A 27,281-nucleotide genomic window follows, 5' to 3' on the forward strand; every position below is an offset into this window, starting at 1 on the left:
TTGCCAAATAACTTCTTTTTAGACCAACGACAAGATTTCGTTTTTCATATGGTAAATATCTTTAGCAGAGCCAAATGTGCTTTTTATTGATATCTTTTAGATTCTGCGTAGAATAGGGAGCTTTTTTATCTTGGTGGCATAAAACCTTAAGACTTTATATAATAACATACATTTTCATGGAGAATTAGTTGCAGTTTACCCGCCTAAAAGTATGCACTTCAATGCTTTGATAATTTTGACAATTTCTCATTAAAATAACAAGAAGATGGCGGTCTCAATAAGTTAAAGAATGTCGTTGAAAAGACTTTTGCAGGAAAAAATAGAAAACTTTTCCAGGTTCGATATTCTGCTGAGGGCAATTCTCTTTTTAAAAAAATAATAACATAGGTATTTTATTGAAATACTGTCCTTTTCTATACATGAGATAGTCAAAAGTCTACTCTAGAAGATATCTGTAGATTTGTTCTGAGTATAAAAGGCGGCAAACGAAAAAAGGAGCATTTTAAGTACATGCCTCGAAAGACACACCTGGTCCGCCATGATCTTTTTCTCAAGAACCTACAGATCTATATACGATGATTTTTAAAGAATTTTTTCTCAAGGACCTATAGACCAATATACGTGGATTTTTAAAAAAATTATTTTTTTTCTCAAGGACCAAAAGGTCAGTAAAAGTGGATTTTTAAAAGAGATTTGTTCACAAGGCCCAAATAGTCAATAAACGTAGATTTTTAAAGATTTTTTCTGCAAGTATTGAAAATGGGTCCACGTTTTGGTATAGCCCCGTATAACAGTAACTCCCTACATTCGGTATTTTGATGATTTTAGCGACATTATCACTGTAATTGTTTAAAATTTCGGATGTGCACTTCGTAATAAGAGCTATAGCCTGTGACTGAAAATTGCCTATGAAGGTCCAGGTATCCGTACAGGCCCCATATAGCAGTACCTCCATGTATTCGGTATTTTGATGTTTTGCGATTTTTCAAGTTTGTTATTAGAATATTTTGTATTGCCTATGACAAAACTTACCTAAGTAGGTCCATGTCTTCTTATAGACCCCAATATGAATGTAGCTCCCTACTTTCATGATTTTAGCAGTTTGTCACATTTTTTTTTTTTGAAAATTTCCCATTTCCTTCCATTTTTTTAGAAATGAAAACTAAATTTGAAATTTCAGTTGTAAAAATTTATTTTATAATTTAAAAATATATATTTTCGCTAAATAATATCACAATTTTAAAAAATTAGGCTATCTAGGATAATAACAGTCTCTTAATATTTTCTCTCTCAAAAAAATTATGAAAAAATAAAAGAAATCTTTTGGGAAGACATTGAAGGTCGGCTTGGGACACAGATAACAGGCTTCGTGGAAGACAGGAAGCAGGAACTGTGAGTGTTTGAAGGCAGGAGTAAGGTATTGATAACACAATTTGCAGGAAGACGGGATGGTCGTGCTGATTCGAAGATCCTACATTCTGCTCGGCAATTGATTGTTGGTTGCACAGCTCATGGGCTGGGCGAGATCATTATCGACCGGTATATCTGAGCTGCTGGTCCAAAAGAATGTACCCTGGGTGGTGCGGGCAAAGTGGACAGGAACCGCAATGCTGATTTCACTCAAATCATAATCTTCCAATTCATAGGATTTTTGCTTGGCCGCCAGACGTTCATTTAGGTTATTCTCCTCGATTTCCAGGGAGCTCGATTCCATTTTGGCATTGCTCTGATTCTCCAAAGATTCAAGGGCCTCAAAAAAGGATTCGGATTTTTTGAGTTGACTTAGTTGTGGCAGAGTTTTGTTGTGTCGTTGTTGCTGCTGCTTGAAGAGTTGCTTCATTAGCTTCTTGATGCTGTAGGTCATGGCAAATTTCTTGGGGGTGATTTCCATTTTGTTGCTCTTCTTCGTGTTGTTGTGTGGTTCTACAAACATGTTGTCTAGTTTTGTTAGCGGAATGTCCTGTGTGTGTGTGTGTGTTGTTAACTATGGGAATGCTCAAATGAGAATGATGCCTTATCCTAGCAGACTAGTTGCTTTTATACTCTCTGCCAGGACTCTGCTGAGAGGCAGGGAAGAAGAGAGAGAGAGGGAGAGAGAGTGAGTGTTCTACAGGTATTTGGAAAAATACCAGCTTCAAAGTCATTGAAAACCTTTTTTCTGTCCTTTTCAAATTTAATATCCTTATCCTTTAGGGTATCCTGTTTTTGGCGTGGGAACCTCTCATTGCTCTTTAAAAATAACATAATTTTTGTGAAGATAAGAAAAAACAAAGGCAACCAATCAATAATGTAAACTACTACCATTCAGGTGATTATCCTAGTTTTGTTTTTGTTTCTTTCCTTTTTCAAGGATGTGACTATGCATGTGGGACATGTTTGTTATCTGAAAGGAAACCTAACCTAACAAATTGAAAAATAGAAAAACAAAATTCCTTGACAATAGAAATCAAATTTCATTTTCAGGGAGAAGTTTCCCACGATCCTAGCTGCCTCATAGGAAGTTGCAAAGGACACGTGAGAATATTAGATTTTTTTCGATAAGAAATTTGAGGACAAAGACCAATATGAAGATGATGGTGATGGTCATAAGAAGAATGTTTGTTCCTTGTTGTTGTTGTTGCATTCCATTTGGATTTGTTTTCCCCGTTGTTTACATAACACTTTCTTCTGGAGTTTTCTTCCTTTGGCGATAAGTCAAAAGCAATCGTGGCATAAATGTGTGATGTACGTGCCAAGCTGCCTGCCACCACCATGCGCTAAGCGTGAGTCTGACTCGAAAGGAGGCAGAGGCAAAGCAGAGGGTGACAAGCTTGCGTATGGCATGATCTGTTGTTTATCTTTCTTTTTAGCTTGGCTTTTTGCTGATTTGACAATAAATGTCAACAGTTTGGTGTGTGTGTGAGTTTCAATGAATGGAGGCTCATTTTGTCGGATTCCCATGGCTGCGGTGTGAATGTTTAGCAGATATTTGGGCTGAGACAAAACAGCTAATTTCTTAATTGTTCTGTATTTTTTTTTTCATTCCTCAACTATTTTCTCAAATTACTGGGAGATCATGAGCCGTGAAAAAATACGGTCCATAAACGACACCAAACTGTGACTTTTTCTGGATGCCTTGGTAGCTTTTGTAAGGTTTCTGGCTGATCTTCACTCCTGATTTATGAAGCTAGTGTTGCCGAACAGATAATTGCCAAAAAAATCTTCCTTTATCTATTCACATGCTGTGAAGAAAATCTTTACTAGCATTTTACACTGAAGGGAAAGGACTTATTTTTACCTTCTTTTATGAAATAATATAAAATGTTGTATTTATTTTTTTTTTATTTTTTGCAGATACAAATTTCATCGAAATGCTAGTGGTAAGTAAATACATAAAAGTAATAAATATTTAATTAGCTGAAGTTGAAGGAGCTTAAAACACTTATATTGACAACAAGTAAAAAAACAGCTAAATTCGTGCGGGCCCAATTTTAATGCCCTACACCGTTTGGAAGGGACTTGAAAAATTAAAAAAAAAACCAAAAATATATTTTAAATTATGTCCTTTATACGGGGGCTTTACGAGAACGTGAACCTGCATAAGTAATTTCATAGGCTGTAGTACCCGTTAAGACCTTCAAATACCAAATTTGAAACAATTCCGGCAAATAATGTCGCTAAAATCATCAAAATGCCGAATATCGGGAGGTACCGTTATATGGGGGCTATACAAAGACGTGGAACTGCATACGAAATCTATATGTATAGGCTATAGTACCCATTACAAACTTCGAATACGAAATTTGAAACAATTCGGGTGAACGATATAGGGGAATCCCCCAAAGCTGTAGGGGGAATTCCCCGGTGGTATAGGGTGTATCTCTCTGCGCTATAGTGGGTGCCCCCCTGGACTGTAGGGGGAATACTCCGGGGCTATAGGGTGAATTCTCCGGGGCAATAGAGGGAATTCCCGGGGGGTGGAAAGGGGGAATCCCCCGGGGCTATAAGGGGAATCCTCCGGAGCAATAGAGAGAGTTCCCCGGGGCCGGCTTGTCTACATTGACTCCATGGCCTCCAGATAATCTTTATGGACTTCCTGCCTACAAATCGTCTATATGGATTTCTTAGTCTCTAGCTCGTTCGTAGTGACTTCTTCGCTTCCAGCGTTTCTTTAGGAATACCCTGGGTACCCCACCTCCTCTATATGACTCCCTGACCTTTAACTTGTCTAGATGAACTCATTTGCCTCCAGGTTGTCTTTCAAGGCTCCCTGGCCTCCAGTTTTTCTATAAAGGCTCCCTGGCCTCCAGATTTTCTATAAAGACTGTCCTGGCATTCAGTTCGTCTATAAAGTTACACAAGTCACCAGCTTGCATATAATGACTCCCTGGTCTTCAGTTCGTCTATATGGACTTCCTGGTCAATAAAGCGTCCCTGGCATCCAGTTCGTCAATAAAGAGTCCCTGGCCTCCAGCTCGTCTAAAAAGACTCCCTGCCCTCCAGATTATCCATAAAGACTTCTTGGCCTCCATTTCGTCTATAAAGACTCCCCGGCCTCCAGCTCGTCTATAAAGACTCCCTGGCATCCAGCACGTCTATAAAGACTCCCTGGCCTCCAGCTCGTCTATAGAGACTACCTGGCATCCAGCACGTCTATTGGGACTCCCTGGTCTCCAGCTCGTCTATAAAGACTCTCTGGCCTCCAATTCGTCCTATAAAGACTACCTCCAGTTCGTCTATGAAGACTACCTGGCGCCTAGTTCTTCTATAAAGACTACATGTACTCCAGTTCCAGTCTATAACTACTACCTGGCCTCCAGCTCGCCTGTTAAAGACTCCTTGGGGTACAACTAGTTTATAAAGACTACCGGGCCTCCAGTTCGTCTATTTGATCATCCCTGGTCTTCAGCTCGTCTATAAGGACTACCTGGTCTGCAACGTCTCTATATGGATTCGATAGTTTTCAACTTCTATGTATGAGCTCCCTGGCCTCCAGCTCATCCATATGGACTAACTGTCCTGCAATTCGTCTATATCGACTCGCAGACCTTCAACTCGTCTGTATGAATTCTCAGGTTTCCAACTTGCCTATATGCGTTTCCAGGCCGCCAGCTTGTCTATATGAACTCCTGTACTTCCGGGTTGTTTATATGACCATCAAAATGGACTTTATAACCTACAGCTCTATACGAACATGATGGCCACCATCTCGTCCATATAAACGTCCTGCCTCCCAACTCTTTATATTTAGAATTTCCTCGAAAACCCCTCTAGGCCTTGCGGATTCCCGCTATAGACCTTCGTAGTTATTTCCACGATATTTGCAAGAATATTCTAAATGTCTATAAAAATATTTGAAAATAATCTCTGATATTTTACATGGAAGTCCTGGAAACCCCCTTTTAATTAAACTTAGATCAAAATCCACTGCAACTGGTAACTTCAACCAAAAAACAAAATCTAAAATTTTAATGATTTCAAAAAAAGCTTTAGACATATTCGAACTGGTTGAATTTTATTTCAGATCTACGTCGGTGCAAAATTAGACATTCCTTCTCTTACCTCCCTCAACAAGGGGTCAAAATTTTGAATATTTCCCTCCGAACTTTGCACATTCCAATATTTTTATCAGCAATAGATCTAGAGTAAATGTGAAATAGTTCCACCCACAAAAATACCTTTTTTCAAAAAAAAAAAAAAAAAAAAAAACAAATGTCTCACAAGCATACTAAGGACTTAGACCTACTCATATGCTGGATGCATATATCTGTGAGTAATCCTTAATTGGTATGTCCTTAACACTGGATTGTCTGGGAAAAGGATAACTAGAAAGAAGAAGAATATCTGGGAAATCATTAAATTTTTGCTTGGAAATTCACAGAGCAAATAAAAACCGTTTTCTAAAAATGTTGGACACTTCTCTCGTTTGCCTTCAGATTTTATCATGAGGTCCATATCCTTAGATGTTTTTTCCTTCAAACAAACACATTTTTATATCCTTAATTCTTACATTTGATTTTCTTTATTCAATAATAAAGCTTAAATATGTCAATATTTTTGGAATATTCTTTTGTTGTTTTCATTTCTTCAAAAATATGTTGATTTCATTGTCTTAACCACCTCCTGCTCACATGGTCCTTTGGTGGAACATTCCATAAATGTTAAAAAAATAAATAATAAATAATGTTGTAGTTGTATTATCACAGTCAAACTTATGCTCCTCTCGGCATTTCGCGTTTGCGTTCACTGGTTCTATTTACACTGAATTTGAATCCTGGCAGTACCTTAACAAAATCTAGGTTGGAAGACTGAGGATCTTGTTGCTTTGCCGGTCTGGAAACCGGTTTTCTAAATTTGGGGGGAAATGGATGAACTATAATTTTAACACATTTCTTTGGCGCCCAATTGCCAGGGTCTCCATACCGAATCTGAGTTATTGGAACTGGCCGAAACTGAGGAATCCATGGAGTTGTCCACGGTAATGATGTCGATCATGTCACTGGAATCCTTGGCATCACGTGAGGATAACGAACTGAGGTTGGTACTTCCCGCCCTTGGGAATTGGGAGAAAGGTTCTCGGGATTGGTTGATGGCCTGCAGGGATTCACAAAAGGACTTTTGCATGCTGTTGGTTAAGTAGGGACTGGGTGTGGTAGTGGTGGTGTCAGGAACTAGGACTGGTGCAGGTGTTGCTGTTTGCAGGCTTAAACTGTGCTGCATATCCAGCAGCCGTGTCGACAGAAATTTCATCAGCTTACTGCGTACATCATCATCGAAATATTGCTGGAGTAGAACTTGAGATATCTGATCGGCGGCATGGACATATCCTGAACGAAACGACTCCACATGGGCATTGAGGCTAGAACTGCGTACTGCCAAATTGCCACGCTGTTTCAGTTTGCGCATGTGCTCCACGGTCAATTCCAAAATATCTGCCTTTTCCAGCCGCGTCACATGTTCCCCCTCCTGTGTCAGACATTCGACCATTAAATCCTTGAGATCATCCAGACACTTGTTGATGCGGGCACGACGTTTACGTTCCAGCAACGGTTTCATCACCTTACGGTACTGATACGTTTTGGACATTTCCATGACCATAATCTCTTGCCCGACCCCCGATTTGTAAGCTATCCTAGCGAAGAACTGTTATATCCAATTGGGAGAGGAGGAGGGTTTTCAATTTTTGGCGGAAATTTGCTTTGGTTTTTCCACTCTTTCTTTCTCTCGGACTCTACGAACATTCACGATCACGATCCGTTGTAGAATTTTCAACTTTGGTATGCGCTGCGCGTTTGACTTGCTCCGTGTGTCAAGCTCGAGTGTAGTTTTAGAAATGAGACCTAATCTTGGCCAGCGTTTTGTTTATATACATGGAACCGAGTTATTTATGCTTTCGATGCGATTCGCCCTCCTCTTCTCGTCTCGAGTTGGGTGTGTATGTGTGCCGGAATCGATGATGGTTTCTGTTTGTCTGTCGGCATTTGAGTTGGTTGCTGGTTCACATGCTTTGCTCTCCATGGGCGAGTGTGGTTGTTGTCGACGGTGGTGGTGGTTCGTTCTGCTGTGCTTGCATTAAGCTATGCTTTGCGGTGCGGTCCGTCCGTCCGTCCCAGTGTCTGGCGGATTGGTTGCTTTTTGAAATGTATTAAGCGAACCGTAACATACAAAAGATTCATGTGTTGTTCCCATTGGTAACGACGATCTCACTAGAGTTGCCGCTTTGTTCTCACACTCGTATCGCCGGCTAGGCTGGGATAGGATAGGGATAGGGGTGGATGGCTCACTCCATGGAAAAAAAACACAGTCATTGATCGTTGTTCTGCTGCGGCCTGTTGAATGCGGGAATGCCATGATAGTGTTGTAGAGAGAGAGGGGGATAAGAAGTACATATAGTGATAGTGGTGGTGGCGGTCGGTGGAGAGAGGGTTTGCGATAAGCTGACATGGGAAATGATCTCAATGGCAGTAATCATCAACCTGTTGTAGGGTTATGCCACAGAATTTGGAACAATTGGGATGTGGGGAAGTTTGTGGCCATTGGAGGAGAGAGTGGAAATACCAATAGGACCTCAAGTGAAGGAAATTGATAAACCGCTATGGAAAGGACTAAAATCGAACGAAGGACGACTGTATAATACCCTGCAGCACTATGCATTTGTAGCAGAGAACAATCAATAAAAAATAAGAATCTGTGCAAAAACAAAAAAAAAACAGGTAAAAAAGTAACTAAGTTCGGACGGGAACTACATTCTGTGACAGAAAATTGTCTAAGCAGGTCCAGGTCTTCGTATAGGTCTCATTATCAGTACCTCCCTATATTCGGTATTTTGACGAGTTTAGGTACAATACCCATCGAAATTGTTTGAGATGTCGTATTTGAAGTTCGTAATGGATGCAATAGCCCGTGACAGAAAATTGTCTATGCTGGTCCAGGTCTTCGCACAGCTCCGATATAACGATACCTCCCTATAAACGATATTTTGATGATTTTAGCTACATTAATCACCGTTTATTTCAAGTTTCGAATTTGAATACGTTAATGTCTTATGACAAACAATTCCTATGTAGGTCCACGTCGTATAGACCCCAATATAACAGCTATATTCGGTATTTTTTAAATTTTTACAGAATTTTTTAAGGATTTTATTTTTTGAAAATTTCCAAATGGTGGAGGGTAATCAAAGTTCGGCCCAGCGGAACTTTGAATATGGGAACATGATCGACTTAGAGCAAGCAGCGTTTTATCTGAGAGCTTTTTGGTTTTAGGATAAAATTTCGTCTGGAAGAAATTTGAAAAATTTCAACAAATTCCGAGAAATAAGTGATGATCTTTATATAGGGGCTATATGAAGATGCGGACCTTTTTAAGTAATTTTTTGTCATAGGCTGTAGTGCCCATTAAGATATTCAAATACGAAATTTGAAACAATTCCGGTTAATAATATGGCTAAAATCATCAAAATACCCAATAAAGGGAGGTGCCGCTATATGGGGGCTATACGAAGACCTTGATATGTATACAAAATTTTTAGGCATAGGCTGTAGTACCAATTGAAAACTGCGAATACGAAATTTGAAACGATTCAGGCCTATAATGTCGCTAAAGTCATCAAAATACGGAATAAAAGGCCGGTGCTATACAGAGACGAGGACCTGCAAAAGTAATGTTTTGTCATAGGCTATAGTACCCATTACGAGCTTCAGTTACGGAATTGGAAACAATTCCGGTAAATAATATCCCTAAAATCAACTAACTACCGAATATCGGGAGGTATCGCTATAATTTTTTAATTTTTTGCCACTAGCTGTAGTACCCATTTCGAGCGTCAAATACGAAAATTGAAACAATTCCGGTGAATAATGTCTCATCAAAACGAAAATTAAATACGAAATTTGAAACAATTCCGGCAAATAATGTCCTCAAAATACCGAATATCTGGAGGTATCGTTATATGGGCGCTATACGATATCGTGGACCATGTGGGCATATCCTGCAAATATGGTAATCCGAGAGGTATCGTTATATGGGGGCTATATGATATAGTGGACCTATATCGACAATTCTCTTACAGGCGGAAAAGAAGGAACACCTTGGGTAGAATTTCAGACAATTACATTGAAAAATGTAGCTGAAATCATCAAAATAGCGAATATCGGAAGGTATCATTATGGGGGTGCTATACGATATCGTGGACCGATATGGCCTTTTCTGTAAAACCCTTTGCTGGAGGCATATCCTGCAGTGTTGGTAACCCTATACCAACATTCTCGCCTCTCTTGTTGTTTTCTTTTTTTGCTGTTTCTGTTAATAAAAACAACCACTTTATTGAAGTCCCATTGCTACCGATCACCATCACCATCGTCGTCATCATCATCGTCACCACTACCACCACCACCATCGAGATCAACAACTGTACAGTGCACTTTGGGCATTGGCAAATGCTACGCTTGTGCCAATAAGAGAATATCTATTTGAAATGAAATAGGGATGTAGAATTTGACTCAGAATAACAAGGAGATTTGAACCTAATATTCCCTTGCTACAGGTGTGGAAATAAATTCGAATGGTTTCTGGAGATATAAATGTTTAAGACTGAGAGGTGTGTCTTATTGATACAGAGGATATATATCATTTGATATGGTGTTCGACTCCACATTACTTTGGTCGGAATTCGTTTCAGGATAGTTGCAGTCGATTGAGAAATGTCAGTCTGTCCATCAATGTGGCCTGGGTGGTTGGTGTCTCGAAAGGCGAATTCTATTTGGTCCAAAATTGGCACAACGTCATAGCTTTCATTGGGTTCAAAGATGGACCAAATCAGCCCAATTAGTTAAAAAAGTATCAAAAATGATAAGTTTCCAAGACTTCACTCAAGGGACAAAATAAGTGTTTTCTGGGATTTTTAGAGGATCCAAAGAACGTTTTTTTCAGGACTTTTCAAGAAGATTGCTTGGATTTTTTAAGGGCGAAAAAAAAGCTTTTTAGAAGTAAAATAGATTTTTCCAAGATTTTTTAAAGGACAAAAAGAGGAATTTTTAGGCTATTTGTGACAGGGCTATCAGAGCCAAAGGTGTGGACTTTGAAGGGCGATTTTCAAGGACAAGCTGAGATATTCTTCTGGACTACCAGAGCACATCGTCGTGGCTATTTTTAAGACGGTTGGTTTTAATGATTAAATGAGATGTTTTCCATTGGCGTGGATTTTTCTAGGATCAAAAGCGAATTTTCTACAATGTTTTTTTTTTATAGGCATAAACATTGTAGCTATCTTTTTTAAGGACCAAAAGCTAAGAGTTTTTTGAGAACCACAAGATAAATGTTCCAAGGCCTCTTTCAAAGGCCAATAGAATTGCTTTCCAGAACTTTCTCTAGGAGCAAAATAGGACAGAATTTTTCAAAGAAGTCGGCATGGACATTTTTTTCGAAAAACTTAGGTAGATTTTTTCCAAGAACTATCAAAGCAAAAAATCGGGACTATCACTGAACATCTGCGTGGACAGTTCAATAGGATTTGCTTCAAGTATAAAATTTAATGTTTTCCATATTTTTAAGGATTTCTACAGCTGTGTTTTTACGACGGATTTCTCAAGGACGAAAGGCGATTTTTTATAGCGATGGTTATGCATTGTTCAGAGCCACTTTTTAAGGATCAAAACAGAATTTCTTATCTTAAGTTTTCCTTGACTTCTTTCAAGGCCTAAAAGGGATGTTTTCCAAGTCTTTTTCTGGGACCAAAAGAAAAGTTATCAAGGTATTTTAAGGCAGTACACATGGAGTCTTTAAGGCTACTTTTTAAGGGACCAAAATATAGATATTTATTTTGAGTGCCAAAAAATATATTTTCCAGAACTTTTCTTCAGGAGTTAAGTGACACTTTTTTCAAGGCCTGAAAGAGAAGAACCAAAACTAAAGTTTTCCATGATTTTAAGAGCCATTAATGAGAACTTTTATGACAAATTTTGAAGGACTTACAGAGATTGTTTTCCAGGATAAAAGGTGTGGACTTTTTAGGATGAATTTTAAGGACATGCAAAGATAAGACCATTTTTTAAGAACTAAAACAGATGTGACCCATGCTTTCAATAGGCGTGGAATTTAAGGACATATTTTTCTATGATTTTTTTAAAAAATCAAAATTGATATTTCCCCGGCCTCCGAGCCATAGCCATGTACACTTTAGGCACAAATATAATTCTTTCGAGTTCTAAAAGATTAAAAACTTTTTACAAGGACAAAGTCTAAAGTTTTCCAAGACATCAATCAAGGGCTAAAAGATTTCTTTTTCGGAACTTCTTGTACCAAAATGACAAGTTTTCCAGGACATTTAAAGCAATTTGGACCTTTTAGGGACATTTTTACAATTACAAGAAATGATAAGTTTCTTCGAGGATTAAAAGAGATATATATTCCGGAACTATTTCTCAGGGACAAAGGCATACGCTTTTCAAGATTTTTTCGATCACATGAATAGTTTTCAACGACTTCTTCTAAGACCAAAGCAATAGTTTTCCATGAGTTTAAGAGCCACTAATGCCATTGAGGCACTTAAAGAGATGTTTTCTATGGCAAAAAGTGGGTACTTTTTAAGAATATTTTTTAGCTGAGATATTCTTCAGCTCTTTCAGAGCACATCGATGTGTAAATTTTCAAATCTATTTTTTAATGATCATCTAAAGAAACTTTAATTTATTTGATACCCTCTAAAATAGTATACCTTCTGGAGGTCTTCCACAGACCACATGCAAAAGACTTACTTTTTTATGAAAATTTAGGCCCTACCAAAGGTATTCCGTATAGTGAAGACCCAAGATGTTTGATTGATGGAATACCTTTTCAAGACTCTCTATGGACTTCAAGGACTTTTCAATTGTCTTATCTGCTTATGTTTTTCTAGAGTTAAACGACTTTCCATAGATCTCCGTTAAGAGCAAAAGGGTTTAGCATTTTAAGAGGTCTTTGCCTATGAGAGGACTTTGAAATATAACCAGTTTTGTCAATGACTAGAACATACATTCATAAGGGTAAAAGTTTTAAAGACTGATAAAGATGATAATTAATAGTTTTCCATGTCTATAAGTATTTTGAGCCTTGAACAGAGAGATTTTCCAGGTTGAGGTCTGTAGCCTTTTTTGGACTACTTTTGAAAGGAATTTTCCCGCATTTTTAGTGCCTTATCCTTGCAATATTTTCGAAACTACCTTTGGGAGTAATTTCCCCCGATTTTCAATGCCGCAAGTGTTAATCTTTCTATTGTGCCTTTTTCATGGACTAAGAAAATACTGTTTCCAGGACCAAAATAGCAATAGCGGTCTTTAGGATGACTTTTTGTAGTTATTTTTCAGGATTTTAAAATCCATGGCGTACCTTTTTATGGAGACTCTTCCAAGGACAAGTAGATAGGTTTTCAAGGACTCTCATAGCAGTAGACATCGATTTTTTGGAACTACTTTTTAAAGGTTTCTGAACTGACTCCACGATTTAAGTCAAACTTACAGTATAAGCTAACTAAGGTCAAAACCAAGGAGGGACACCCTCTTAAATGGTTACAATTCTCGCACTTTTTGTTATTTTCGCATGTGAAATTTAGATTTTTTTCCAGTTGGGCGCGACACCTCGAAATCACAACTGTTAGGAGGGCCTAAAAGTATGCTATGAAAATGCTAAACATAAAATGATGTGTACACGGGACTTTCATTTCAAATATCAAAATTCGAATGTCATCCGTTCGAAAAATACCATATTACAAACTTTTGTACGTTTTGGTACCATAGTACTTTTTGGTACTTTAATACCTTTTTAGTTCAAATGATGCCACCGGAAAAAAATGTAAGGGATGAAATCAATAGATTGCCTGTGCACTTTTCTCCCATCCACCAGTAATACATTCCTTGATCCCACCCTTTCTTCTACCCTGCATCGGCATCTCTATCTCGAAATTACTCCACACAAATGGGATTCCAAAACAGTTGGTTGGCTGGTTGGTTGTATGGCTGTGTTTGGCCAATGCCGATTCGATCCGATCTGTCGCTGTTCTCTTTGTCTGTGTGTTCTCTCTTGTCATAAACCACACTCCAAGCTCGTACGGTGTTCGAACGCTTGCTGCTCCAACGCTCGCTCATTCACAGAGTGTAGAGTGCGCTTGCCATGCTGACTGCCTGCCTGGCTGGGCATGTCTTGTTTATTGTCAATGATGACAGTTCTCTGTGGCTGCCGTCATGTCGTCGTTGTTGTTGTAGTTGGGGCTGTAGTTTCTTTTTTGTGTGTGCTTCTTTCGCTTTTTTTTTGTGAATCGCTGGCTGTTGTTGTTGCTGTTGTTTTTTTCTCCGTAACTAAGTACGCAATATACAAGACCGTGGGAAACAGATTTGTCGTGTGTTTCCCACACGATAGACGGATGGATGAATTGCGATGTGATGCGATGCGATCCAATGGATTACTCAAAACAAAAAAACAAAAAAAAAGACGACAACGAATTAACAACAACAGTGGCTGGCTTGAAGCAACAGCTACGACAGCAGCAGTGACGGTGGCAGCAGTGACAACAAATAAAAAATACTGTTTACATCAGCGAGGGGAGATTGAGACAGAGAGTGGCCGGCTGGTGGAGAGGTCTCCCCCCGCCATCCTCAGAAATGGCAATGAATGTAATGATTGTTGTTATGTCTTCTTTGATGGAACGAACGACCGAATGAACGACGGGAGAATGTATGAGCCAGTGAGTGAGTCATGGACATGGGCCCATGGGGTCGTCTATTAACTGAATGATATAATGGGTTAGTTTAGGATTTGTTTTTTTTTTTTTGGTTTTCGGTGAAATTGATATGATAACCGTTTGGGGATTTGACAAGTTATTTAGGAGCAAAGAAAACTAATCGCATTAGCAAAGGGTTCGTGGAAATTTTTCTTAATTTGGACTTGAAAGATGGTTTGATGGAAGCTCTCCAGTAATTATTCAATGGATAGATGTAGATTCCCTTTTACCCTCTACAGATTTTTTAAAGATTAATGCCAACATTAGGTCTCCTCTACGGTGTTAGAGATTCATCTGAATTTCCTCTTGGAATTTACGAAATATTAGAGCTGTAGGTAAGGTCTTTTTAAACGATTTTTTAAAGACCAAAAGAAAATTTTCCCAAGATCTTGAGAGATTTTTGTTTGAGCTATCAAAGGTATGTCAAAGGTATGGATTTTTTTTACAATTCATATAGAATTGAAAGATTTGTTTTTTCAGGTGTTTAAGTCGAGGTTTTCAAGGACAAGACCTTTTTTCCAGAGATATTAGATCAATGGGCGAATTTATGGCGAATTTTTTGAATGATCAAAAGAGATTTTCCGACGATTATTTTTTTAAAAAACGAATCAGACGAAATATTTTCAGGACTTTCCGAGTGACAAGCAAAGACTCTTTAAGGCTAGTCCATAGGAGTTAAGGACCAAAAGATATATTTTTCGAGGATTAACTGATTAGTTTTCAAGATTTTTAAAAGGAAGGAAAGAGGTGTTTTCCACGACTTTTAAGGACTATAACAGGAGCTCTTCTCCTGACTATCAAAGCACATTTGCCTGGACTTTTAATTTCTTAAAAGATATGTTTTCCGCTACTAAAAAATCTTTAGGCTTGATCTTTTCTAATATTATATTTCTAATATTTTTCAAGTGCCAAAACAGGTGTAATCCGGTCATTTTTTGGAGCTCATAAAAAAGTTTTCTATAAAATTTAAATCAAATATCTTGACCTTTTATGACGATTATCTCAATTAATAACAGATATATTTTCCAGGACTATCAGAGATAAAGGTGTCGCCTTTTTAAGACAATTTTTGAAGGACAAGCAGATATATTCTCCGGGACTATTAGAGCTGAATGCGTGGACTTTAAATACATATTTATTTCTAGGACTAAACAAGACTCTTTTCAGAAGTATCTGCACCATAGACTTTGACTTTTAAGACGACTTTTTTAGGGGGACTTTACGAGATTTTTCAGAGCTTCTTTAAGGTGACTCTATCAAGGAAACTTAGAGCAGTGTTGCAGAACTATAATAGCCATAGGCATTGACTCTTTCTGGAACTACTTTCTGCTAGTAGCTTCCGGGTTTTCAAAGCAAATATCAGGGAAATTTTCAGGCAATTTTTATTTATTTATTTTTTTTTCAAAGAATAATAATAAAGTTGTATACAGGGTGAGATAAAAAATCTGCAACAAAGTCAAACGCCATATTTTTTAATTTTTTTTTTTTTTTTAATTTTATTGAATGAAAACAACAAATGTTGGAAATATCATCAAATTTTAGAATAAATTTAGATTTGTTCGAATTGGTCACCTTTGGCACGAATTATGGCCAATGAAACCGTCACACGCTGCCCGAATGTTGCTCTGCGGTATATTGAACCATTCCCGGTGAAGCGCTTGCTTGAGCTGATCGACACGTTGGTATTTTTAGTGCCATCCTTGCTTTCCAAAATACTCCACAAACAATAGCGCAACGGATTGGTATTCGAAAATTTTGGTGTCCATTGTGCGCTGGAAATGAAGCGAGGAACCTCGGTTTGGAACCATTCTTGGATGACGCGTGATGAGTGCGATATTCCTATTGGAATATCCAAGGTCTACGGCCAAAATGTCAAGGCCAAGGCTTTAATACAACCTCTAGAATATTTTCGCGATAATATTCTGCATTTATTTTGATGCAACGGTCGATTAATACGAGCGGAGAGCGACCATCCACTGTTATGGCGCCCACACCATCACCATGACCGGCGCTTGAGTTCTGGTGGCCAACGGAAGGTGTACATTTTCAGCTGACCTCTTTGGCAAGTAAACAACGAATGTTTTCTCATCGGAGAAAACCAAATTCGGCAGTTCACCACTTTCTGCTAAGCGAAGCCACTCTTTACCTCTTATGAACCTATTTTTCTTTCTGTTGCGTCTCACCCAGTAAAGACGCTTCAGAGCCAAAACGTCGACATTTGGCGGCGACTTTTTTAAGGACCAATAAACATAAACTTTTTAATATTACATTCGATGAACCAAAATAGATGTCCTCTACAACGTTTAGGGCCAGAAACCTAGACTTTTTGAAGATACCTTTTGTAGGGCTTAGTGCAATGTTTCCAGGAATTCTTTCAAGGATCAAAAGATTTGTTTTTAACGCCTTTCAGCTTCACTGGTGCGAAATTTTAGGGCTCCTTTTCAAATACTGGAAGATATACTTTCCAGGACGGGGGAAAAATCCATCATTTATGTATAAAAGATCTTTGATTTATAGAAGAAAATTTTCAAGTTTTTTCTTTATAGAAGATCCCTTATATAGAAGAACCCTTATATATATCCAACAGATTGGTGTATAAAAATAATTTGTGAACAAAGTGTCTTCTAAAAATACGTCTGTTGATAGCAGACCTTTTATGGAAAAGGATTATTAAGGGGTGTTTAATAGATGGAAATCCTTCTTTGCATGGAAGGACTCGTAAAGGTATTCAATATAAAACCTCTAAATGAAGAAGATATTCTCAGGGTCTTCTATGGACAGTTGTCTTTTATGAATAATTGTCGCTATGTATTTCGAGCATGAATAAAAGGTTCTCAAGAGGTCATTTTTGGATAATTAGTTTTCTCCATGAAAGGAGTTTTATGGATGGAATAACTTTTTAAAGGCTACTATGAATATCTTCATATGATCTTCTATATCCTTCCCAGTGTTTCTGAAGAATGAACCATACAGAGGACCTTCTACAGGATTTATTTTGCTCAATGTCTTCAATGGATAGATGACTCGCCAAGGTTTCTCAAAAAGATGACATTCTACGACTCGTTTTAGGGTGTTCTATAGAGAAAAGAATTCTGTGCTGAAGGTCTTCAATATGGAGTATTTTCCAGACGTCTTATTGAGTTGGGTCCTCTACGAGTCAAAGACATTTTATGGATATAAAAGTGGTCTTTTAGGGCTGCAGGTTTTTCAGAGAAAGGCCTGATATGGACCTTCTTATAATACAGAACCTATAATACATTTGCATTGTTTTTCAGTCTTTAAATGTTCCTTAAGGATAGAAAAACCTTTTGTGGGTTTTCTTAGGCTATAGACCTCCCTCATGGAACCCGATGTGGATTAAAGACCCTAAATGTATTTTGGAGGCGATCTTCCAAATATCTCCATATTGATGGAAGCTCAACAATGCATTCAATTAAATAGCTGCCTTCGATGTAAAGTAATTTTGTCACTCTGCAACAATAACAAAAACAACAACTACTACTTCTGACTGACTGCTGGTGGCACTTATCATCAACGTCATACTCCTCGTTGTTGTTGTGATTGTAATTTTACTTGTAATAAAAAAAAATCGGAATGTCTCTTCAATTCCAAAATATTCGCCTCTGACCATCCATCCATCCAACTGGGTGAGATATGCGATTGTAAGCAGACATGAGACTTGGGGTATTGAAGTATATGTTTTATGGAAAATTGGTGGTGGATAATTTTAAGCTTGACTTTTCAACCCTTCCTCCCCCCCCTACCATCCATCCCGCAGCTCCTGTGGAAATAAAAATGATTTTGATGATGATGACGGACATGGAGACGATGATGGTTGGTGGCGACGTTGACGTTATCGTCGATGACGTTGATAATGATAGCCAGCGTAAAATTTGTTTTGGATCACCCTGCACATGTTGTTGCTGCTGCTGCTTGGTTCCAGTACCGACCATAAATATGAATGAGTAATGGTTTTAGTACACAACAAATAATAAAAACCAAAATAAATAAAAAATGAAATATTCTTGCATAAAAAGCATGACTTTATTCGCATAACTAAGTCGTCTGTTGGAGGGGAGGTCGTCTTAAACACTTTGGGGACAGAAATAAACAAATAAACAAAAAACTATTGCTAAATTTACACATATCTTAAATGCAATGTGGGCAATGCAAAAGTCAACAAGAAAAAATATTCAGAAATTATGTTATGTTTTTATTTAAAAAAAATTGGGGGTGATTGGAAAAGGAATCTAGCTTTGGTGGGTATGATGAGGCTTTCCACAGGGAGACTTTTGGTAGCTTTTATCGATAAAAGTTTATTGAATGTATTTCATCGTTAGCAAGGTTTCAACCGAGGATAAATTTATGGTTAGGAGACTTCAACCATGGGAGGCCTTTAGAATTTTTTTTTAATAAAAGACGACCTTCGGAAGACTTCGATATATAAAAGAGAACCCGAAGGCAATTTTGACAGCAATTTGACAATTCGAAGTAAAATATTTTAAAGCATCGTTCTACGAGAAGAGCTATTTACACCCTCTTCTACTTCATCTACATAAGACCTCTAAATTATACCAAATTTAATAGTATTTGGTTATTTCCGTACAATTAAATTACGCATTTTCAAAACAATCTCCATATCTCAAGATCAGATTCAAACAGTCACCAAATTTTAGGATTGCAGCTCTTTAACTGCCCCCATTACCAACTTTAGTACCATTTAGTACACTTATAGTACGCATATACAAAGCCAGATCCTTCTCTCAACCACAGACACCAACAGCGACATCCATATCAAATTTCAGGATACCAGCTCTACCCCTTAGCCCAATACCAACATTTAATACTTTTCATAAATTATTTTAAGATATCGTTCTACAACAGAAACTATATAACTTTATCTACATAAGACCTTCTTTTGATGTATATATATTATAAGACCTGTGTCTGTCATCCGAAGACTTCGATCTTCTTCAAGGACCAATAGATTTTTTTCAGGACCAACAGAAATCTGCTATCAGTACCATAGGCAAAAATTTTTTATGAACGAAAATAGATGTCCTGCAGGACGTTTAGAGCCAGAAGCGTTGACTTCTTAATGCGACTTTTTTATTGATCAAATGTAATAATTTTCAGGACTTCTTTCAAGCATCAAAAGGGTTGTTTTCCAGGACATTCAGCACCATTAGTGGTTAAATTTTAAATTGACTTTTTAAAGACTGAAAAATATACTTTTCAGGACGTTTTTAAAGGAGAAGTTTTTAAAGAGGAAGTGTAGAAGAACCTCCTCTTTCTTTTTGTATCGAATTTATATATATTATATATTTATATATTTCCTACCAATAGGTGAAAAAATATCATTTATAAACAAAATATCTTAAAAAACCTTGTGTGGATAGCAGAACGTCTATGGAAAAGGATTTTTTAGGGGTGTTCTATAAATGAAAAAAGGGTTCTCTTTATTAAAGGACTCGTAAAGGTAATCATATTCTGCAAATAGTTTAAACTATGTATTTCGTGCATAAAACAAGGTTCTGAGAAATCCTTCGAAAAGTCTTCCTACGAGAAATGGGCTTCTAACGAACTTCATGGACAGAATACTTTCTTAAAGCCTCCTATGAATACAGGATGAGATGAAAAAACTGCAACCAAATTCAGAGTGCTGTCATTTCTAAGCCACTTGTCCAAAAGCTATTAAAATTATTGCAGTGCCAGCTCATTATATTGTTTACAAGCGTACAAAAGCATTTTGGTGAGAATTTTCCAGAAACAAAGTCATTCGTGATGGAATTCAAGCGTGATAGTGTGATTTCTTTATATTTGCATGCAAAAACAACAGGTGGCTATCGTTAGAGTACTCCAGCATTTAAATGTGAATAAATCGTTTGTATCTCGTACGCGTCTATCGCTCGTTACCGTGATATTGGTAGCGTAGCCCGACGTCAAGGAAGTGGATGGGAGAAAACAGCAACATCAGCAGAAATTGTTCGAAAAGTAAAGAGGCGACTTGATTGCAACCCGTGTCGCAGTGACCGATAAATGGCTCTTGACCTGAAAATATCGCAATATTCCATTCGGCAAAGTGAAAGAATTTACAGCGCAACAGAAAGAAAATAGACTCAAAAGAGCTAAAGTGTTGCTTCGCTTGGCCGAAAGTGGTGAACTGCCGAATTTGGTTTTCTCTTCTCCGATGAGAAAACATTCGTTGTCCAGCAGTTTGTAAACAAACAAAACGAACGTGTTTATTTGCCAAAGAGGTCAGCTGAAAATGTGCACCTTCGGTTGGCCACCAGAAGTCAAGTGCCGGCCATGGTGAAGGTGTGGGCCGCCATAACAGCCGATAGTCGTTCTCCGCTTCTATTAATCGACCATGGTATCAGAATAAATGCCGAATATTATCGCGAAAATATTCTGGAGGGTGTATTAGATCCTTGGGCACGCAAATATTTTGGCCGCAGACCTTGGACATTCCAACAGACCTCAGCACCATCGCACTCAGCACTCACCACCCAAGAATGGTTACAAAATGAGGTTCCTCGCTTCATTTCCAGCGCACAATGGCCTCCAAAATCTCCGGATACCAAGCCGTTGGACTATTGTGTCTGGAGTATTTTGGAAAGCAAGGTTGGCACTAAAAAATACCAAAGTGTCGATCACCTCAAGCAAGCGCTTCGCCGGGAATGGGCCAAAATACCGCAGAGCAACATTCGGGCAGCATGTGATGGTTTCATTGGCCGTTTGAAGGCCATAATTCGTGCCAAAGGTGACCAATTCGAAAAAATCTAAACTTATTCTAAAATTTGATGCTATTCCCGACATTTTTTGCTTTCATTCAATGAAATTAAAAAAAAATGTAAAACTTATGGCGTCGGACTTTGTTGCAGTTTTTTATCTCACCCTGTATATCATCTTCACAACAAATCCATCGTTAGCAAAAATATTTGGATGTGTGAAATTTTAAGAAAGTTGGATGCTTATATCGCTTTCCTTGAGCATTTTGTTTTTTTTTTTTTTCAAAATCTTGAATCCAATGTTGGGGAGGTACCAGTAGAAATGGTCCGATCTCTGACATCTTTAGAAAATATCTTGTGTTTATGGAAATTTTGATATGGACCAAGTCTGAATGGAATCGGATGTTAATTTCCCGTTTTATGAGCTTCATAGATATTCCAAATGTTAACCCTTTGTGTGGGAGGTACCAGAATGAGTGGACCGATATATTCCATCTTCACACCAGACCTTGGGTTAATAAAAATATTGTGATGCGTGTAATTTGAAGACAATCGGACTCATTCATCACATTTTATAAGAGTTAAATAATTCAAAATGTTGACCATTTGTGGCGGAGGTACTGGATGGAGTGGACCAATATTGACCATTTTCGCACCTGACCTAGCACTGATGCAAATATTAGGATTTGCAAATTTGGAGTAAAATCGGATTGCCTTCACCTTTCCCGCAGTAAATTTATTTTTTTAAGATTGTTGACATCTCCGTACTCGATCTAAGTTTGATAATAATATTACGATGTATCAAGTTTGAATCAAATCGGATACTCCCTTCGAGAGTTATTGAGAGCACCAGCCAGCCAGACTGACGGACCGACGAACGGACATCGCTAGATCGACTCCAAATGTCCTGAAACGGATTCGGTCCAATAGACCTAGGGTTTCGATGAGGCACGTTTGGGCCGTATCAAATGATATATACCCTCTCTAGCCATATGGCTGAAGGCATAATGATCAAGAAATATGTGAAGAATAGGGTTAAAAATGCTTTTTTCCAGGACATTCTTTGTTCGTACGTCGCTATGCCATGCAATTTGTTTGCTTATGTGGAAATGAGAAATGACTGGGTATGTACTCCAAAATTTTAGACTTCTCAAGTCCGGCTAGGTGCTTTGAGCTGCATTTTAGTCCAATATCTCAAAAATATTGCTTAAAGCTGGACAAAAAGACACATTTCATGAAAGCTTCAGTGCCCTTTATTTTCTGCAAAAAAGATTGGATCCCTCCAAAATGATGAGCCACATGCTGCTCTCCTTCTTCCCAAAATGTTTAGATCCTTCCAAAATGAGGAGCCACTTCTGTGGAGAAAATTTTTGTGAAGAAAATGAGACATTTATCGACGGCATTTTTATTTTATTTCAAATTTTCTAGAAGAGGTTGTATTATTTTTTCATAGAAGAAGAATACCGCCTCTATGACTTATTTGGCAATATATATCAACAATTTATGTGAAGAACTTTTAACAGCTGCCCTCGTTATTATCGCCCTTATAATAAAATCTTTTCAACCCTCTCCTAAGTTTTTCCCTTAAAACAGCAAACATTATTTGTTAATTTTTTATATAATTTTTTATTTTAAATATATTATTTTTTCTCTAAAAAACAAACCTACTAAAAAATATCACAATTAATAAAGCTACGGTTTCGGAAGACATTTCGATTCGATGATTATTACTAATGGATCTCCAGATTCCCTCAGGCCTGGGCCCAACGATCTTGTTGCTGTCTGCAGGCCAGTTGATTTTCGGTGTGGCAATTCAAAGCCTCCTCCAAATCGCTGTCGGCAGCAATGTCCGTTGAGGCAGTCCAAAAGAAGATACCTTGATCGGTGGTTATGAAATGTACCGGCAGGACACCCACACTAATGTCGCTGAATTCAATTGGTTCGACGACTTCGTGGCAGTGTTCATTTTCAAAGGAGATCCTTTCGTTTTGGTCATTTTGTAGGGATTCCATGGAGGATTTGCAATCGATTTCAATGTTGGCATTGTTGTTGTTGTCCAAAGATTCCAGGGATTCGGCTCTGGTGCTCTGCTTTGCATTTTCCAAATCTATCAATTTTTGTGACTTGTAATGCTTGACAATTTGTTTCAATAGCTTCTTAATGCTGTAGGACATCTTTTTCTTATTGGAGTTTTCCATTTTCTTTAATTCTACACACATTTTCTTGGCGTTTTAAAAATCGGGTTCTAGTTCTTTATTGAACGACGTTTTGTTGGGGAATGATATCCTCAGCTTGTTATCCTTCGGCTTTTATACTCCCCGGCGGCCAATGTTATTCGAGAAAAATGTGGAAGACTGAGAGAAAAGAAAAGCAAAGGATATGCAGGTCCCTCTCCTTTCCTCCAGTTAGGGGGTGTTTTTTCTGTGCCTATCTCTTGAGCGTTGTAGGAGCGTGGGAACACAACACTTTACAGTTTAGGGGCGAAATAAATTAAAGAAGACGAAACAGCTGGTGTCTATAAATTTCAGCCAAGCATAAGGTTGTTGTTGTTGGTGTTTCTGCTGGTGCTGTTTGTGTGTCAGGATGTGTGCCCGTCATTTGTGAAGTAATTGTTTCATGATAATAAGAATTGTCGCAAGAGAAAATATTTTCTCACGATCCTTTTTGCGGGGCACAAGAAATGGGACACGTGAGAAAATTTTTTGTGTGTCCTCGATCATTACTCGCACAATTAGGTGAATCAGAGTGCTGTAATGAGGATGTTTAATCATCATCCTTCCATAAAAACAAATCACACTTTTTAGCTGCTGTAGTTGATGAGAGCTGAGGTCTTGGATGATCGTGTGTTTAACACAAGTCTGGCCTAAGGTCAGCTTGAAGCCAAAAGTGATGGCGTGATTATGGCGTTGGGCCTTACATGGTTATGTGGATCCTTGAGCTATATGATAGAAATCTTTGTAATTACTTTGATGAGTTGAGTATGATTTACAAAGGTCTTCCAGAGACAGAGGAACTTAGGAGGTTTTCTATAGGCAGAAGATTTTCCGAGGACTTTTACAGCCCTTAGATCTTTAAAAACTTTTCGTTTAGAAGTCTGCAATTGAAAGAGGACCTTAGAAGACCTTCTATATGACAAAGACTTTTCAGAGAACCTCCTATATTCTAATAAGAGATCTTCCTACATAGTGGAGCTCCTCTGAAAGCTCTTCTATTTACACTTAAATGGGATCTTCTTAAAACATGCAGGACATTCCCTCGATACACGAAGGAAAGCTCCTCTACACAGAGAAGATATCTTCTATGAGTGGAGGTCCAAAATACATACAGGACGCCCTTTGTCTATTAAGGACCTTCTCTTGTCTTCTATGGGAAGACATTCTCCGGTCTTCTATGGGAAGGGCTTCTCTGGTCTTCTATGAGGAGACGTTCTTCAGTCTTCTATGAAAAGACCCTCTCTGGCCTTCTATGGAATGATCGTCTCTGATCTTCTATGAGAAGACCTTCTCTGGTCTTTTATGAGAAGACCTTCTTTTATGAGAAGACCTTCTTAGCTCTTCTATGAGAAGACCTTCCTTGGTTTTCTATGAGAACAACTTCCTTGGTCTTCTATGAGATGACCTTCCTTGGTCTTCTATGAGAAGATCTTCTCTGGTCTTCTATGAGAAGACCTTCTCTGGTCTTTTATGTTAAGACCTTCACTGGTCTTTTATGAGAAGACCTACCTTGGTCTTCTATGAGAAGATCTTCTCTGGTCTTCTATGAGAAGAGCTTCTCTGCACGTCTATGAGAAGAGCTTCTCTGCACTTCTATGAGAAGAGCTTCTCTCTCCTCTATGAGAAGACCTTAAGCTCTACCTTCAGCTCATCTAGGCGAAGACCTTCAGCTCTTCTAGGCGAAGACCTTCAGCTCTTCTAGGCGAAGACCATCAGCTCTTCTAGGCGAAGACGACCTTCAGCTCTTCTAGGCGAAGACGACCTTCAGCTCTTCTAGGCGACGACGACCTTCAGCTCTTCTAGGCGAAGACCTTCAGCTTTCTATTAAAAGACCTTCAGCTTCTAGGAGAAGACCTTCAGCTCTTCTAGGAGAAGACCTTCAGCTCTTCTAGGAGAAGACCTTCAGCTCTTCTAGGAGAAGACCTTCAGCTCTTCTAGGAGAAAACCTTCAGCTCTTCTAGGAGAAGACCTTCAGCTCTTCTAGGAGAAGACCTTCAGCTCTTCTAGGAGAAAACCTTCAGCTCTTCTAGGCGAAGACCTTCAGCTCTTCTATGCGAAGACCTTCAGCTCTTCTATGCGAAGACCTTCAGCTCTTCTATGCGAAGACCTTCAGCTCTTCTATGCGAAGACCTTCAGCTCTTCTATGCGAAGACCTTCAGCTCTTCTATGCGAAGACCTTCAGCTCTTCTATGCGAAGACCTTCAGCTCTTCTAGGCGAAGACCTTCAGCTCTTCTAGGCGAAGACCTTCAGCTCTTCTAGGAGAAAACCTTCAGCTCTTCTAGGAGAAGACCTTCAGCACTTCTAGGAGAAGACCTTCAGCTCTTCTAGGAGAAGACCTTCAGCTCTTCTAGGAGAAGACCTTCAGCTCTTCTAGGAGAATACCTTCAGCTCTTCTAGGAGAATACCTTCAGCTCTTCTAGGAGAAGACCTTCAGCTCTTCTAGGAGAAGACCTTCAGCTCTTCTAGGAGAAGACCTTCAGCTCTTCTAGGAGAAGACCTTCAGCTCTTCTAGGAGAAAACCTTCAGCTCTTCTAGGAGAAGACCTTCAGCTCTTCTAGGAGAAGACCTTCAGCTCTTCTAGGAGAAGACCTTCAGCTCTTCTAGGAGAAGACCTTCAGCTCTTCTAGGAGAAGACCTTCAGCTCTTCTAGGAGAAGACCTTCAGCTCTTCTAGGAGAAGACCTTCAGCTCTTCTAGGAGAAGACCTTCAGCTCTTCTATGAGAAGACCCTCAGCTCTTCTATGCGAAGACGACCTTTAGGTCTTCTACGACCTTTAGCTCTTCTATGCGAAGACAACCTTTAGCTCTTCTATGCGAAGACAACCTTCAGCTCTTCTATGCGATGACGACCTTCAGCTCTCCTAGGAGAAGACCTTCAGCTCTTGTAGGGGAAGGCCTTCAGCTCTTGTAGGGGAAGACCTTCAGCTCTTCTAGGAGAGGACATTCAGCTCTTCTAGGCGAAGACCTTCTTCTATGCGAAGACCTTAAGCTCTGCTAAGGACTTCGCAGGGATAGTTAAGATTTTTTTTATTTCCCTCTCTCTTATTTCCGAACACTTTTAACCAATTCTCTCGAATTTCAAATTGCGGCTTTATTAAACATCTACTCCAACACAACCAGTCTTGACCCATTCCCAGAAACGACGATGATGATGATGATTTCTGTGGTAATTTACTAATCTTTGACAACATGTTCCCTGAATCTCGGCGGAAAGTAGGTTCATTTAGTGCCCCCACACACAAAAGTTCCCAGGCTCGAAGAGCAGAATGCATTACTGCTGCTGCAGATCTTAAGTAGAACATCGAATAATTTTTTATGTGAATTGTGTTGCGGTGGTTGCCGACATTGCTGACTTAATTGAAACAGGTTTTTGTTGTAATGCTGGTGGTGTTGTTGCATTGGCTGGCAGCATCCACATGCCACAAAGTGCGACCGACCTACACACTTGCAAACATACACACAGCGAGAGATCCATGGAACAGACTAAAACCAAGTGCAACACGAGTTGTGTTTTGGCTCTCATGCCGTTAGTGGCTGGCTGCCTGGTCTGCTACGGTCTGGTCTGGCCAGGCCACATTGACTGCCAACCAAGGAAAGGAACGTGTGCAATGGTTATGTCTTAAACTTTGCAAGTTATTGCCTGCTAAAGACAATCATATACAAATTGAATGACTGTCGGTGGGTCTAACTAACTGGATGGCTGGCTGGTTGGTGGACTCGGTGGAATGAACGGGTGGCTGGCTGACTCTGGTGGATGCTTAAGCTTTAACTTAGAAGCCAGAGATTGGTCGAAGATGGGGAGGAGGAGGCGAGGGTCTGCATGGTCTGGCAATAATGGCCAACGTTCATTAGCACACGCGGATATTTGGCACGAGCTATCTCATTGCTGTTCTGCAGCGTGAGCACGTATGGCTAGATGGATAGATGGATGGATGGAGCGTGTGTTGTGCCACAGCTATGCCATTCGATGGCTCGCCAAAATGCAACATGCACTTCGACACTGTGACTATGAGCATCGAATCGTGAGATCGAATGCTTGGTATTCAATGCAGAATCTGGGAAAATAGCACAGATTCAGTTTTTGCAGCAAAAATGAAGAGAAGATAA

General features: G+C 38.9%; 2 protein-coding genes and 1 long non-coding RNA gene across 3 annotated transcripts in view; 1 reads left to right on the forward strand and 2 right to left on the reverse strand.

Moving 5' to 3' along the window:
• LOC131800637 (uncharacterized) overlaps positions 1–27,281 on the forward strand; it is a 207,739-nt gene that overhangs the window by 87,508 nt on the left and 92,950 nt on the right. The window contains exon 2 of the long non-coding RNA XR_009341479.1: positions 3,334–3,359. This is a non-coding gene — a long non-coding RNA (uncharacterized LOC131800637). The remainder of the gene's footprint in view (positions 1–3,333; positions 3,360–27,281) is intronic.
• On the reverse strand, positions 1,340–2,017 carry LOC101892349 (enhancer of split m4 protein-like). The gene has a single exon (XM_005188009.4). It carries the CDS (start codon positions 1,931–1,933, stop codon positions 1,472–1,474), a length of 462 nt encoding a protein of 153 aa, XP_005188066.2. The 5' UTR covers positions 1,934–2,017; the 3' UTR covers positions 1,340–1,471.
• Positions 5,979–7,705, reverse strand: LOC101891663 (enhancer of split m3 protein). Its single transcript, XM_005188005.4, has one exon. The coding sequence runs from the start codon at positions 7,075–7,077 to the stop codon at positions 6,361–6,363; it is 717 nt and encodes a 238-aa protein (XP_005188062.1). The 5' UTR covers positions 7,078–7,705; the 3' UTR covers positions 5,979–6,360.

This window comes from Musca domestica, unplaced genomic scaffold, assembly GCF_030504385.1.
Source record: "Musca domestica strain aabys unplaced genomic scaffold, Musca_domestica.polishedcontigs.V.1.1 12, whole genome shotgun sequence".
NCBI classification, from domain to species: domain Eukaryota; kingdom Metazoa; phylum Arthropoda; class Insecta; order Diptera; family Muscidae; genus Musca; species Musca domestica.